Source organism: Salvelinus sp. IW2-2015, linkage group LG15 (genome assembly GCF_002910315.2).
Source record: "Salvelinus sp. IW2-2015 linkage group LG15, ASM291031v2, whole genome shotgun sequence".
NCBI classification, from domain to species: Eukaryota; Metazoa; Chordata; class Actinopteri; order Salmoniformes; family Salmonidae; genus Salvelinus; species Salvelinus sp. IW2-2015.
This window is the reverse complement of record NC_036855.1, coordinates 55,898,557-55,914,082: the sequence shown is the minus strand read 5'-3', so window position 1 is coordinate 55,914,082 and position 15,526 is coordinate 55,898,557. Positions and strand designations below refer to the sequence as shown.

General features: G+C 40.1%; 3 protein-coding genes across 6 annotated transcripts; 1 reads left to right on the top strand and 2 right to left on the bottom strand.

The window, feature by feature from the left end:
• Positions 1-538: 538 nt before the first annotated feature.
• Positions 539-6,334, bottom strand: LOC111974032 (CKLF-like MARVEL transmembrane domain-containing protein 3). The gene is made up of 5 exons (XM_024001529.2): positions 6,040-6,334; positions 3,619-3,774; positions 2,897-2,992; positions 2,326-2,443; positions 539-1,514 (listed from the first exon to the last, which is right to left on the bottom strand). The coding sequence occupies exons 1-5, from the start codon at positions 6,157-6,159 to the stop codon at positions 1,483-1,485; spliced, it is 522 nt and encodes a 173-aa protein (XP_023857297.1). The 5' UTR covers positions 6,160-6,334; the 3' UTR covers positions 539-1,482.
• A 225-nt stretch (positions 6,335-6,559) lies between these two features.
• Positions 6,560-10,443, bottom strand: LOC111975179 (chemokine-like factor). 3 transcript variants are annotated; one of them, XM_024003386.2, is made up of 5 exons: positions 10,371-10,443; positions 8,311-8,458; positions 7,670-7,825; positions 7,452-7,547; positions 6,560-7,164 (listed from the first exon to the last, which is right to left on the bottom strand). In XM_024003386.2, exons 2-5 carry the CDS (start codon positions 8,416-8,418, stop codon positions 7,057-7,059), a joined length of 468 nt encoding a protein of 155 aa, XP_023859154.1. In that variant the 5' UTR covers positions 8,419-8,458; positions 10,371-10,443; the 3' UTR covers positions 6,560-7,056. The 3 variants fall into 3 exon arrangements, with proteins under 3 accessions (XP_023859154.1, XP_023859153.2, XP_070303383.1); XM_024003385.2 differs by lacking the exon at positions 10,371-10,443 and adding an exon at positions 9,096-9,614; XM_070447282.1 differs by lacking the exon at positions 10,371-10,443 and adding an exon at positions 9,204-9,606.
• LOC111975178 (thymidine kinase 2, mitochondrial) lies at positions 9,732-15,499 on the top strand. 2 transcript variants are annotated; one of them, XR_011481068.1, is made up of 11 exons: positions 9,732-9,969; positions 10,676-10,713; positions 10,834-10,908; positions 11,035-11,088; positions 11,172-11,261; positions 11,429-11,502; positions 11,595-11,683; positions 11,777-11,856; positions 11,978-12,058; positions 13,113-13,835; positions 14,029-15,499. XR_011481068.1 is itself a non-coding variant. In XM_024003382.2 (10 exons), exons 1-10 carry the CDS (start codon positions 9,795-9,797, stop codon positions 13,197-13,199), a joined length of 843 nt encoding a protein of 280 aa, XP_023859150.1. In that variant the 5' UTR covers positions 9,732-9,794; the 3' UTR covers positions 13,200-15,499. The 2 variants fall into 2 exon arrangements, 1 of the variants encoding a protein (XP_023859150.1); XM_024003382.2 differs by having other exon boundaries at positions 13,113-15,499.
• The last annotated feature ends 27 nt before the right edge of the window (positions 15,500-15,526 follow it).

Genomic DNA, 15,526 nt, shown 5'->3' with positions numbered 1-15,526 from the left:
TATTATGCACCGACTTCACAGTAGTGGATCCATCTCCTTTATCTAGCAATACATTATTCTCTAACATACAGTAATAGACCATGTGAGTGCATATGTAATCCTTGCTTTAACTAGTAGTGAAATGATGTGACTATGGTGGAACAATACAAGTTGATGCTTCATGAAGGCCTTAACAATCTAGAGCACTCTGTAAATATAACCTAAGATTTTGAACTGGGTGTATTTATATTACAATATCTTTTAACATGCTTAAAACAACTCTACCAACAGTGCTTCATGCATAGGTTTTGACTTGTGTCGTGGTTTTGAACTACTCAACACGCGAAACGGCTTATCTTAAAATGAAGACTTAACTGCTCTTATCTTTTTAAAGTTTGACCTTGATTTTCTTAAATGCTCTTTAACTGATACAGGTATTTATTGTACTCTAGGAGGCAGTCATAAAATCTGTATTGTTGTATTTAAAGAATTTTCTGTAGATTTAACAAAACTATCGTTTATGGTGACAACGTTGTTTCAAAATAAACGGGTTTGGAAATGTTGTCTTAATATTTTATTAAACAAAGTAAAGCTTACAATGGCTGAAAATCAACTGATTCCTTTCTTCTTTTCTTTACATGACCTGCAAATTGATAAATGTTTGATGTACAAACCTGGTAAGAAAACCTTAATAGGAACCGTTTTAAATAGGAAAACATTTTGGTGTACCATTTATCAATGAATGCAGACCTACCACATTTGCAGTTTACTTTTCAAACACAATCACAAAAGTCTCATAGTGCTTTTCCATTATCAAAAGTTTTCGGAATTGGTAGAAAATAAAACATTCTGCTGACAAATCAAATTCAAACAGGAAGTGGCCATTTGGGCAGTCCGGTAAGAGTCGCTAAGTGCCATGCACAGTAAGTCTTTTCAGCTCGGTGAACATGGATCTCACAAAATGATTTTATTGCAAGGATATCACATCAGAAATAGGAACATTTTCAATAAAGGTTACCAGAAATTGAAAAATCAAGCAAAGCCAGTATGATGATTGGACAGATGGTGTAACCAGCCAACCAGCTGCCAATCTTTTCAATGATGTAAACCTCATACAAACATAGGGAATTTCTCCAGATTCTTCCATTTAAATGTAGTGTCATCTGCCTTTGTTCCCCATGCTCCTCTTGYCATTATGGAGGCTGAGCAACTGTAAACCAATAGCCATCACCAAAACTACCACAGTTCATTCACAGCTTTAGAAATGCATTTCAGAGTTTGGGCAATTTTAGRGCATTTGGAAAATAATACTGTAACCATAATTGATCGTTGTATGTGTCAGCATTCCAAAGCGCTAAAGACTGAGATTGGAAACCTGTTTTCACATCCGTTTCAAATGAAATGTGAATCCTTCAGGATGCCGTTGATGTCTGCAGTGTGGCTGTCTTCCTGCCAGGCATGGTAGATTGGACACACACACACGGTCCCTGGGGTAGAACCTCTTCAGTCTGAGTCAGAGTCTGAGTCGTTGTACTCTATAACACAAAACCAGAAGAAAAAAAACTTTTACAGTTAGGTTATGAGCTGTGCCTGTCTGTGTATGACACATCCTCTCTGCCTGTCCCTTCCAAAGAGGGAAGTGAAGTGAATACCTTGTCTTGCTGATGTCTCTGACCTCCTTATTCAATGATCAGGAATTCAAATTAGAAATGAATATAAAGCCTATATAATCCTACAAGCTATTCATGATAGGTAAAAACACATTTGCGGTCACCATGTGGACAGCATCGATGATTCAAGAGCTAATATAAATGTTAATAACATAGTAACAACTAGGTTGTGCTGAGATAGTTTCAGGGCAAATGAGAAATCAGAATTCAGATGTTACCATGTTTTGTTTATTGAATAGATTAGCTACTCAGCATGGTCAGAACTAAGCCAACAATCTGCACAGATTTTCACAGACGATGTGCTGACTCCACAAACACACTCCATGAGTATTCGATCCCCACTGACGTATGTGACCCTTGGCTGAGTAAACTTGAGCCATGTGGTCCACAATGTGGCTAAATATTTCTACCACGCGCTATCAGCAAACTGCAAGTTTGTTGTTTTCCGTAACTATCCAAACACATTTCCTTAGAACTGACAGAAACAAAAACCCTGAATGGAGAGTCAGCACCAAGTTTTAATTTCTATATTTCCTGTGTCCATTTTGTGAGAAGAAAAGAAAAGGACTGAATGTTTCTGAGGGGTACTGTAGCAGCTGTAGCATTAGGGACAAAATGTAGATTACGTTAATTAGATCATACTATATACTAGACATGATTTGAAAGAAAGCGTTACCTGAGGCTCTTGGTGGGTCGTCACCCGAGTCCCCTCCTTGTTTGAGGAAATTAGCCAGGTCATTAAAGATGAAGTAGAAATCGAGCGCAAAAACAATGGTGGCAATGAACCCGAACACCTGAAGGGGGTGGAGGGAAAGAAAACCTTTGATATCAATGTGAAACTGCTAGTGAATCCAGAAGGGGGTGAAGTGTCTGACAGAAGCTAGCTATAATATGATATCCAGACACAATGAAGTAATGCAGCGGAGTAACCAGACACGACTTCTGAGTTAAACGTTAACTTCAGAGTTTAATGTGTATACAGTAAATTAGGGGGGGATCAAAGTAATTCCATGGAGAMCCTAGTGTCTGCCGGTTTTTGTTTTTTCCTTTCAATTAAGTGGAGTTCCTTACTAATTAGTGACCTTAATTCATCAATCAAGGACAAGGGAGGAGCGAAAACCCGCAGACACTCGGCCCTCCTTGGAATGAGTTTGACATCTGTGCTGTAAATGGCGAGGGGACACAGCTCTGATCATGGCATAGGCTAGATTAGAGATGTGTGGATAGTGTCAAAGAGCATTTCTTACCCCTGCTGCTTTAGAGGCCCCGTCTGTGAACTTGGAAACTGATATTATGGAGATTATAAAAAAGATGATGGACGCACTGACACAGCGCAGAAAATCCTAAAAGAGAGAAATAATACAAATTAAAAAGTAGTTTTCGCATTTGTTTTATAATTGTCAGCAGTGGCTACCATCCCTACTGTACCCAAGTGGACTATAAATATACTGAGTGGACAAAACTTTATGAACACCTGTTTATGAACACCTGACATCTTTATGAACACCTGACTGACCAGGTTAAAGATATGATCCCTTATTGATGTCACTCGTTAAATCCACTTCAATCGGTGTAGATAAAGGGGAGGAGACAGGTTAAAGAATGATTTTTAAGCCTTGAGACAATTGACACATTGATTGTGTATGTGTGCCATTCAGAGGGTGAATGGGTAAGAAAAAATATTTAAGTGCCTTTGAACAGAGTGTAGTAGTAGGTGGTAGTAGTGGGTTTTTCACGCTCAACAGTCTCCTGTGCGTATCAAGAACGGTCCATCACCCAAAAGACATTCAGCCAACTTGACACAACTGTGGGAAACGTCAGAGTCAACATGGGCCAGCATCCATGTGGAATGTTTGACACCTTGTAGAGTTCATGCCTCGACGCATTGAGGCTGTTCTGAGGGAAAAGGGGGTGCAACTCAATATTAGGAAGGTGTTCTTAATGTTTTGTACACTGAGTGTATACTCACCATGAGGGGGAAGTGGAATCCCTTAAATCGCTCATTGAATTTGGTGGAATAGGCAAAAAGGAGGAAGAGGGCAGCCAGGAACTCAATCAGGGGTGCTGTGACAAAGGCTGCTGCCGTGGACGCAACAAAACAGATGAACGCGATGAGGGACAGAGCCTGGCGGAGAAGACAGAGGGAGGGAGAGATGGAGAAATTGACCAATAGAATGCAGTAAAGGCATTCTAAAGTTATTTTGGTCCAAAACCTCCCTTTCAAGAAATGTTGCAGTGCCCCGAAGCTATTACATTTCCTGTCTCAAGCTGTAAGGAGATGCAGCTGTTGAATGACAAACAATATACACAGACACTCACAGATACACTACAAGCCTATACTGTACATGAATTCAAAAGTTTTTGCTTGTTTATACACAAATGTGTTAACGTAATTGTTCACTTTAGCTAATCATGAAACATATTTGTCTGGTTGAGCACAAATCCTGAAAGATGCAACTGTCTTTGTGATTTCAAAGATCGGAATAAGTCTTTATTATCAGCATGCAGTCTCTCGACGAATCACAAGTTTGTGTTAACTTTGTAAAGCATTTCTGGTGATAGTGCTTGTTTCCCTACATCCCCTTGTCCTGAGTTCCCCCGGCCAACATCATTGGACAAGACAAGCCCAGGCACTGTTATTCTACACAGAGAACCATCTTGTCTTTGTTACACTGGGTCATCAAAACCACAGACATGGCTCGACTTGGGTAGGGAACTCCCCCAAATGCAACACAGACTGCTACTGCAGCTTTCATAGATACCAACCCTGAACACACTGTTCATCTTTCTTACACTTAGAATGTGTTTCGTCGTCGAATAACATTGAATAGCTTCACAAGGCACAGCAGAACTGTGCTTCTGCTTATCAGACATTTTGTCTGACCTTGACATGACTAACGCTTCTTCATCTCAGACACCCACTGCTATGTTTCTGCATAGCAGGAACAGTTCTTGACAAATATGTCCTTGGATAGATAGTAAAGCAACAAGGTCAATTCTCCAGGAATCTTGGAATCTAACATTTGCTTCTGAGTGCACGACACATTTCTCGTAAATTGAATATTACAAGCGACAAACTAAATTACTTAAGCAGCATTATTGTCATTCCAGGTATTACGATCAGGAAAATCTCTGCATATGTTTTCCAGCTGTCTTGAGCCACTACTAAAACCAGCATATTTCATATTTTATCATGAGTGTTTCCATTGTTTTCCAATGGTTAAAGTCATAGTAGCACCCGTGTGGTTTCTAGCGCAAACAGGGGAGAGGATCATATTCTAAGTGTGTGTAAAGAGGCTGCATTGTTCTTGGAGACTGATTTCTTTGCCTTATAGGGCCAGTCAGCCAGAGCCCTCTAAAGCCCTCTATTCTATACAGTATAGCTTTTGGGCTACATGCCCTCCAGCAGTGTCAGTTAAGTAGAGACTAAGAGGATTGATAATTGCTTTATGCAGCACATCCATGAACTGAATCTCACATGCCAGACATAGGAGCGTCCATGGTAACAACATATTTGAGTTCAATCGGTTCAAATCCTTGGTGATGACCCCTTTTACAGTAAAGATATCTAAGCAGACACACTCTTGTTTCACTTCCTGATATCTGAGTTTTGAAATAATCCATAATCATTGAAGAATTAATGCAGCTAATTTATTTGCAACCATTTGTAATTTTAGCAAACTATCTCTTTTAAATGTATTTTTACCATGAACATTTTTGTTTAATTGCATGTGCAAACGTGTCCCTACAATAGGCTACTGCACATCATGTCAAAACCTATTCGTAGATATCCAGTATTACAGTAATACACAGCAGAAGTGCGACAGTAGACTGACCACATGAAGTATAGAATACATTGCAGTTGTATGTAAGGTATATTGCTTGCTTGTGTAAACATGAATATGAATGATTGTTTACAGGCTATATGTCTCTAAAATGATTCATATTCATTGTCTTTCGTATAACTGGTATACATCTCACCTGAATTAAAAGGTAGTCAGTCGTAAACTTAAAACCTTCTTCCAAAGTAAAAAATATGTGGCTAACTCTAATTCATAAATCCTTTTTTAGCGCCTTTGACGAAAACAAAACGAGAACCGTGTGATGGACACATTGACCACAATAGAAATTAGCAGAATTCAATGGTTGTTTTCCATATAGTTTACCTAAACAGCTGGTATACAATAGCATAAATTAATCCTAACAAAAACCTACTTTTGAGCATTCAAATGTGTAACACTGAAAAGCACAAACACGTTAAATCGAGTGCACCCCGCCCCCGTCATCTAAACTTCTACGCATCTGCTTGTCTTGGCAGCGTTGAAGAAAAGTATTCGGAAGAAACAATGGAAATAAAGACACTAATGTCTTCTTTGAAATGCTACGTTACCACTTCTGCAATAAGAAGTTGTCCTTTCCGTGAAGAAGCGAATTCTTTGGCGATTGGGAGAATAGTTTGAAGGACACTTTGGCTCGGTCCAGTCGTATCAGGAGCTTCGATGTCCCCCATTGCAAAGATAAAGTTTGAGTTCAGTAATGGTTACAGATCCAGCGAGCTGGAAGAGTTGAGAGTGGAAAATGCAAAGCCTCGAAAAAGCGTGTTGCTTCTTGAAGTGGAAACGGAAATAATGACAGTGCGAAAACGTAGTTCACAAAAGCTCAACATCTGCATTCGAGAGATGTTAGAAGACCCTTATGCTGGGTGGACTGGGCTATGTGCATGCTAATATGCGTCAAAACTAAAATACTGTAATGTATTTGTTAAAATTGTTGTAAAATATCCCTCGAGTTTTATAAATAATATGTTTTAACTTTATAGGCCTATGGGCCAACTTTATGGGAACGTCATAAACAGCTAAAAATGCAATAGAAACATTACTTTAGAATAAAGTAGAAACATTATACAGGCCTAGATTTCAAAGGTGTATTTATTTTATATACATGATAATTGTGTTGTTGCATGGATTAAGCTATACAAACAAAGGGGAAATCTGCAGTTGATACATCCATTTTTTGATTTAGAAATGAATGATATATGTAGACATATATAAATGCCTCATGAGTTTAGTTCAACTGTCATACACCATCAGAACCCAAAATATAAGCTTGTTTTACTCCAATAATTGTAAACAAACAAAATGTAAACAAACACTATATAGCCTTGAAACATGGTTAAAACTATCATGTTGATATCATTGATGGTCAGTCCTTGCATACATTGCTCTGTCTATGAATTTGAGAGTGGTTACATTTCTCCAGGCTTATATCCTTCAGGTTTTTACCAAAACGGGCCGGGGCCAAGCTTTGTTATTGTTTCAACTGCTGATTGCCCCTTTAAACCTACACCTATAAATGCAAGGACTGACATATAAGAGAGTGAGCATGGGAGGAGACAATTGTGGTGTCTTCACTTCACAGTGCCAGTTGCTGCTGTTCTTGGTTGATTGAATGTGATCCTCTTGAAAAGCATGTAACCATCCACACACCACAGGCCTGTTGCTATGAAACCCACTATCTGGATAGGGAAAATTATACAAGACTTAGTGTTAATATCAGATATAGTCTACAAGATAGAATTGTAGCTGACATTTCTGTAATAGTTCATTCATTAGTTGTACTGGGTGCCAAATGTGGGATTACAGTATAGATGAATGTTAGTGGAAATGTTCACAAGGATTGTAATGCCTTTGGGCAGTTCATTATTGACAGGAGGGTGTGTAAGATGAGGCTTCACCCAGAAACACAGCTCTATAAGGCCCCCAATTAGAAGGTCAACAAGGAATACATTTGTTTTTATCTCACCCCTCCACCCAGGGTCCCTGTCACTGTGTAAGTGGACACTGCTATCAGACTCAGGATAAGTATGAAGACTGCTGCAAACAGTGAGTTGAACAAATCCTGAAGAAGAAAAGACAATGGAAGTTACTCAGAAAGCTTGACTGCCTGACATTTTCACAACAGTTAATCAATGTAAAAAAAACTACTGTAGACAATGTACTGTAATTAAATAGGTTCCTTACAACGAGAGGCCAAAAGAACAGAGTCAGCTTCTTGTTCAACTTCAGTGTGTACAGCAGAAGCAGGGAGAATGTGATCACAAACTCCATGCATGTAGCTGCAATGTATTTGGGCCTGGATGCTACCTCAAAACACACACATGCTACAAACATAGTCCCCTGAAACAGAGAGCATTGGCATTTAGGAAATGATAGGAAATGCTATTTGATTGTTTCCATCCAAAAGTATTTAAGAAAAGTCTAATCCTACAAATTGAAATGGTTGTTTCACACCAAAAGCTGTGAAAATGCCGGTAGTTTTCATTTATTCAAATGTAATGTCTACTAGAGGGCATGCAGTATCGTGTTTAACATCATCATCAACTACTGGGTTTAACGTTTGTACAGTTCACAGGAACTGTAGCTCTGATATTCACTTCCACTTCAGCTTTCTCATAGACAACATATTTAGGAAATAATGTATGTCAATATAATCTCTCTGTAAGTGTAAGCAAATGTAATATCCTATAATAATACTGTGCAATACATTCTTGCTGTTTTTKTCAAGTTTACACCAGATATATGGCTTTATCTGCGGTGATAAGTCTTTCCAAAATCCCAGTGGTTTATCAAAGTATGAAAAATGCATATGAAAAATGTCTCACCATCTCTACTAATTTAAGGACACCACTCAAGGATCGGAGAAAAGCAGTATCAAACTCCATGGTTAACGAAGGGATGTTACTGGTTGTTTTGGAACAGTCGTCTGTCATGTTGTTAAATTTCAAAGAACCAGCAAAGAGTTTGTGCTTCCTGAAAAAGCAATTTCCTTTCAGTTGCAGGAAATTACAGTCCGTTGCTCAGAATGTGTGCAGTGTTTTCACACCCATCAATCACTGTTAAACACACTAGGCCTTTTCATACTGCTTGCATGRCACTAAACAAATCAAATCATATTGTTCACATACACATGGTTAGCAGATGTTAATGCGAGTCTAGCGAAATGCTTGTGCTTCTAGTTTCCGACTATGCAGTAAAATCTAACAAGTAATCTAGCAAATTCACAACAACTACCTTATACACACAAATGTAAAGGGATGAATGTGTACATATAAATATATGGATGAGCTATGGCGTGCGGCATAGGCTAGATGGTGTATAATACAGTATATACATATGAGATGAGTAATGTAGGATATGTAAACATTATTAAAGTCGCGCTATTTAAAGTGACTAGTGATACCTCTATGTGAACATTATTAAAGCGGCGTTATTTAAAGTGACAAMTGATACCTTTATTAAGTCCGTTTATTTAAGTGGCCAGAGATTTGAGTCTGTATGTTAGCAGCAGCCTCTCTATGTTAGTGATGGCTGTTTAACAGTCTGATGGCCTTGAGATATACGCTGTTTTTCAGCCTCTCGGTCCCAGCTTTGATGCACCTGTACTGACCTCGCCCTCTGGATGATAGCGGGGTGAACAGGCAGTGGCTCGGGTGGTTGCTGCATGGCCACGCAGTTATGGGTGAACAGGGAGTACAGGAAAGGGCTGAGAACGCACCGTTGCGGGGCCCCAGTGATGAGGATCAGCGGGGTGGAGATGTTGTTTTCCACCTTCACCACCTGGGGGCGGCCCGTCAGAAAGTCCAGGACCCAGTTCCACAGGGCGCGGTCGAGACCCAAGATCTCGAGTTTAATGACGAGGGTTCTATGGTGTTAAATGCTGAGCTATAGCTGTAGTCAATGAACAGCATTCTTACATAGGTATTTCTCTTGTCCAAATGAATCATGCTCTGAAAATGTCAATCAATCTGCATAGAATATTACAATCAGAAAATATTTGATTGACTTTCTCATATAGGCCTATGCATTTTAATGATCCTCATCATTACTGTACTGATAATCTAGCATAAAAAACGATAACAGTAGTTATCTATACATGAGTCTCTCACTGAACGAGGATCAGTTTCTATCTTTTTTTGCCCTCAATGGTGATGGTGGTTGGTGGAGGGAACGCAGGTCTCAGAACAAATAAAGCGCTTCAACCAATAGAAAAATCTCCATATCATGAACCAGGAAGAGGTTATTTGATACACGGAACTGGAATGTCACGTGACAGTCGAGCCCTGTGTGTTTCAGATAATTATGCGAGATGTCGTTTAACTGTCTTTGTATTAACAATTTGTGGAGATCTGCTATACGACTATCTTCTAACGCCGCTGTCACGTCAACGCGATTAGTGGCTATTCGCMGCAAAATATTTGGTGATACGCGCGGTGAGCTCTGCCAGACGAGAGCCCATAGTAACAATACACAGCACGTCTCAAGTAGGTGCCCATTCATAAGATATATTTATTCGCTGGTCTGAAACATTGTTTCAATACAGAGCGGTACAATGATACAGGTTGTAGACTAATGTTACAATGTCATGTTACAAATGATGTGTTACAATGTTGCATCAGAACAACAGAATATAGTAACAACATAGGCCTACTCATACTTTTACCATAGGCCTACTCATACTTTTACAACTTGAATAGCCTAGTTTACAATATAATGTGACAAATGTTGTTTAGAAACAATACACTTATTCTGAGCTCACTTTAGCTACCACCAGTACATGCTGCAACATTTCTAAAATGCAGATTAGACATAGAACACATGCAACCGCAGTGAAACAGTAGGATACCAGTGCAACGTGTTCTGTGCAATGTTTTAGAGTACCTACCATTGTTGAGAGGTGTCGGTCCAGCATGGTTAGCTGAACATAGGTCTGTAGAGTGATGCCCCATCGAGTAGGGTCCTGGTACAATTCCTGTCGAACCATCCATGAGCAGTGCTATTATCTACCACTACTGTCAGTGAGGCTACATGCTCATCAATTTGTTCAAACCAAACCTGGGAAGCAAGCTATCACCGATGCTTGCATCACCTATATTAACATCCTTATTAGTTTTGCTTTACCATAGCTACTGACTGAAGCTGAAACCAAGAAGTCAGGTTATCTCACAATGTCCTCTTACTTCTCCCAAGGAAAGCTGGTGCGGAATGAGAAGGAGAAGAAGTTAGTGGTATGTACTGATACGTTGTCATTTTGAATCCATGAAAATCTTTGAAATTGATACTAAGACATTTGCTGCCTATATACTTGAGGGAGAAGTCAACACATGTATCTTGTTCTTTTTCTTTAGATCTTTATAGAGGGGAATATTGCTAGTGGGAAGACAACATGCCTAGAGTATTTCAGCAAAACCAGTAACATTGAGGTAAAAAAACAATGCAACACGCTTGTTCAACATTTAGCAATCCTTCATTTTCCTTTTATCCTTATGCTGCACTGTGTGTAAAACAAAAGGTCAAATGAAATCACAATTTTACTTTTGATTTCTCAGGTGCTGACTGAGCCAGTTTCCAAATGGAGGAATGTTCGAGGGCACAACCCCCTGGTACATGACCATTATAAAGAAGATGGTTCATTTAGATAAATGACATATTGTATGCTGATGTTAGATCTCCTCCCCTCCTGCAGGGGTTGATGTACCAGGACCCTACTCGATGGGGCATCACTCTACAGACCTATGTTCAGCTAACCATGCTGGACCGACACCTCTCAACAATGGTAGGTACTCTAAAACATTGCACAGAACACGTTGCACCGGTATCCTACTGTTTCACTACTGTTGCATGTGTTCTATCAATAGTACAGATTTCTCTTTCACCAAGTACYAAGACTTGTATTTTACATTGCATAATTAACATGGTCTGTTTTGTGTTTGTTGATTCCAGTCAGCCCCAGTGAGAATGATGGAAAGGTCCATCTACAGTGCCAAGTACATCTTTGTGGAAAATCTTTTCAGAAGGTAATGCACATGGTATATTTCACACCACTTTATAGCTGGTTTTCATTTGTGTCCAATCTAGTTCATTTTTTGCACTATTTTGCTCTCTGCAGTGGGAAGATGCCCGAGGTGGACTTTGCTGTTCTTAGTGAGTGGTTTGAGTGGATCACACAGAACATTGCCATTCCTGTCGATCTTATCGGTAAGCTGTGTAGAAACACAAGCTTTCTACTTTATTCTGACGATGTTGGGTCATTGGTAGAACCTTGTTCACTTAGTTCCTCCTCTGTTTCAGTTTACCTCCAGTCGTCTCCACAGACCTGCCATGAGAGGCTGAAAGAGCGATGCAGGGAGGAGGAGAAGATCATTCCTTTGGTGAGGGTAGAAGAATGACAAACTCTCAATGCTGTTCTTGGTCTCACTTCAGAGGAGTTGTAAGACTCGTCTCTTGCCCTAATCTCTCATCCTACTATCTTTCTCGCTTTTTTTTTTWAAGGAATATTTAGAGGCAATCCATCAGCTGTATGAAGACTGGCTGATAAAGAAGACGTCCTTCAATGTTCCTGCTCCAGTCCTTGTGAGTGATCAATCATTTTCAGACGTGCGTTTGGGTGACAATGGTCAATTAATGAGGAACATTGTTTATACGTCCTCGTGTCTCCTGTGATGAGCACCAGAGTATTGGTCATCGGTGTCAAGGAATCCTTGTTTTTCATTGTTGGGAAATAGTCAGTTGTTGATTAGCAAGGCAGGTAAATGATTGTTAAACAGCTCTGTTTTTGTTCACATTACTATAATCTGTAAAGGCAGTTTCACAACATTTAATGAGTATATACCCTGAGTATACAAAACACCTGACGTGAGTCAGTAACGTGTACGCTGGGAGTCGGGAAGCAAGTTCAGGGAGTGACTTTTAATAATAAATAACACAAGGAACAAAACAAGAAACACGAGTAGCGTACAGACATGAAACAACAACGCCTAGGGAAAGAACCAAAGGGAGTGACATATATATATATATATATATATATATGGAAGGTAATCAGGCAGGTGATTGAGTCTGATGAGGCGCGTAACGATGGTGACAAGTGTGCTTAATAATGAGCAGCCTGACGACCTTAAGCGCCGGAGAAGTAGTAGTATACGTGACACAGACTGACCAGGTGAAAGTTATGATCTCTTATTGATGTAACTTGTTAAATCCACTTCAGTGTATCTGAAGGAGAGGAAGGATTTTTAAGCCTTGAGATTTGAGACATGGATTGTGTATGTGTGTCATTCAGAGGGTGAATGGGCAAGACAAAACATTGAAGTGCCTTTGAACAGGGTATGGTAGTAGGTGCCAGGTACACCGGTTTGTCAAGAACTGCAATGCTGCTGCGTTTTTCACACTCAACAGTTTCCCGTGTGTATCAAGAATGGCTCACCACCCAAAGAACATCCAGCCAACGTGACACAATTGTGGGAAAGCATTGGAGTCAACATGGGCCGGCATCCCTGCTTTCAACACCTTGAAGAGTCCATGTGCCGAAAAATTGAGGCTGTTCTGAGGGCAAAGGGGAGGGGTGCAACTCAATATTAGGAAGGTGTTCATAATGTTTGGAATACTAAGTGTATTTATATATTTTCAGGTAATTCCAGCGGACGATGACTTGCAGAAGATGCTCCACCGGTATGAGGAGAACAGAGAGAAGATTTTAGCAGGGAGAAATGTGTGACTGCTAAAGCACAATACCCCATAATTGCAAAGCAAAAACAGCTTTTAAAAAATGTTTTCAAATTTATAAAAAATAAAACTGAAATATCACATTTTACGTAAGTATTCAGAACCTTCACTCAGTACTTTGTTGAAGCACCTTAGGCAGCGATTACAGCCTRAAGTCTTCTTGGGTATGACGCTACAAGCTTTGCACACCTGTATTTGGAGAGTTCATCCCATTCTTCTCTGCAGATCCTCTCAAGCTCTGTTAGGTTGGATGGGGAGCGTTGCTGCACAGCTATTTTCAGGTCTCTCCAGAGATGTTGGATCAGGTTAAAGTCTGGGCTCTGGCTGGGCCACTCAAGGACATTCAAAGACTTGTCCCAAAGCCACTCCTGCGTTGTCTTGGCTGTGTGCTTAGGGTCGTTGTCTTGTTGGAAGGAGAACCTTCGACCCAGTCTGAGGTCCTGAGTGCTCTGGAGCAGGTTTTCATCAAGGATCTCTCTGTACTTTGCTTTGTTCATTTTCCCCTCAAACCTGACTAGTCTCCCTGTTCGTGCCGCTAAAAAACATCCCATAGCATAATGCTGCCACCACTGTGCTTCACTGTAGGGATAGTGTCAGGTTTCTTCCAGAAGTGACGCTTTGTATTCATGCCAAAGAGTCTGAGGTCCTGAGTGCTCTGGAGAAGGTTTTCATCAAGGATCTCTCTGTACTTTACTCAGTTCATCTTTCCCTCAATCCTGACTAGTCGCTGAATAACATCCCCACAGCATGTTGCTGCCACCACCATACATTACCGTAGGGATGGTGCCAGGTTTCCTCCAGATGTGACACTTTGCATTCAGGCCAAAGAGTTCAATCTTGGTTTCATCAGACCAGAGAATCTTGTTTCTCATGGTCTGAGTCTTTAGTTGCCTTTTGGCAAACTCCAGGCGGGCTGTCATGTGCCTTTTACTGATGAGTGGCTTCCGTCTGGCCACTCTACCATAAAGGCCTGATTGGTGGAGTGCTACAGAGATGTCTGTCCTTCTGGAAAGTTCTCCCATCTCCACAGAAGAACTCTAGAGCTCTGTCAGAGTGAGGATTGGATTCTTGGTCACCTCCCTGACCAAGACCCTTCTCCCCCGATTGCTCAGTTTGGCTGGGCGGCCAGCTGTAGGAAGAGTCTTGGTGGTTCCAAACTTCTTCCATTTACGAATGCTCTGGATAAGAGCGTCTGCTAAATGACTTAAATGTAAATGAATGATGGAGGCCACTGTGTTCTTGGGGACCTTTCAATGCTGCATAAATGTTTTGGTACCCCTCCCCAGATCTGTGCCTAGACACAATCCTGTCTCGGAGCTCTACGGACAATTCCTTCGTCCTCATGCCTTGGTTTTTGCTCTGACATGCACTGTCAACTGTGGGACCTTATATAGGCAGGAGTGTGCCTTTCCAAATCTTGTCCAATCAATTGAATTTACAACAGGTGGACTCCAATCAAGTTGTAGAAACATCTCAAGTATGATCAATGGAAACAGGAAGCACCTGAGCTCAATTTCGAGTTTCATAGTAAAGGYTCTGAATACTTATGTAAATAAGGTATTTGTTATTTTGTATAAATTTGCAAACATTTCTTAACCTGTTTTTATTTCGCTTTGTCATTATGGGGCATTGTGTGTAGGTTGCTGAGGATTTGTATTTATTTAATCCATTTTAGAATAAGGCTGTAACGTAACAAAATGTGGAAATGTCAAGGGGTATGAATACTTTCTGAAGGCAATGTATATATGCTGCACCAACAATGGCAGTAGATATGTTTCTTGTCTGTAAGCAGGTTATTATAGTCCAAGAGAGAACACCAGAATCAGCTAGTGGAGTTTCTTGTCCACTGTTACACACTGTCTTAGAACAACTCTCTGACCGGTACATTTTCAGACATTTTCAGTTTTTGTTTGTTTCACTGACCATGATGGATTCTCTCTATACGGGAACATGATGCATTGTTGGTTTCGTAATGTTGATCACGTGGTGACAGCCCTAAAATAATACCTACATTTTACAACTGCTGGGACATAGCGGTACCACCTCTGTAATACAAAGCATATATTTTAGGTTGCTGCTGACTAACATAGCTATGTGTTTTGTTATTTTATTTACTGCTAATATATAGAGGAACATGTTGTCAGGCTGGAATTGCACTTAGTTGTAAACAGTTATCGGGTTTAAATATTGTACTCTTTCGCTGAGTTAGTTTTAATAAATGCCTAAAAGTGATTTTTGTACAATAACATGTTAATTTATGCTATATTGCTGAATAAAGTTAGTGTAACTGTCTTTTGTATGATCCACTTGAACTTCTGA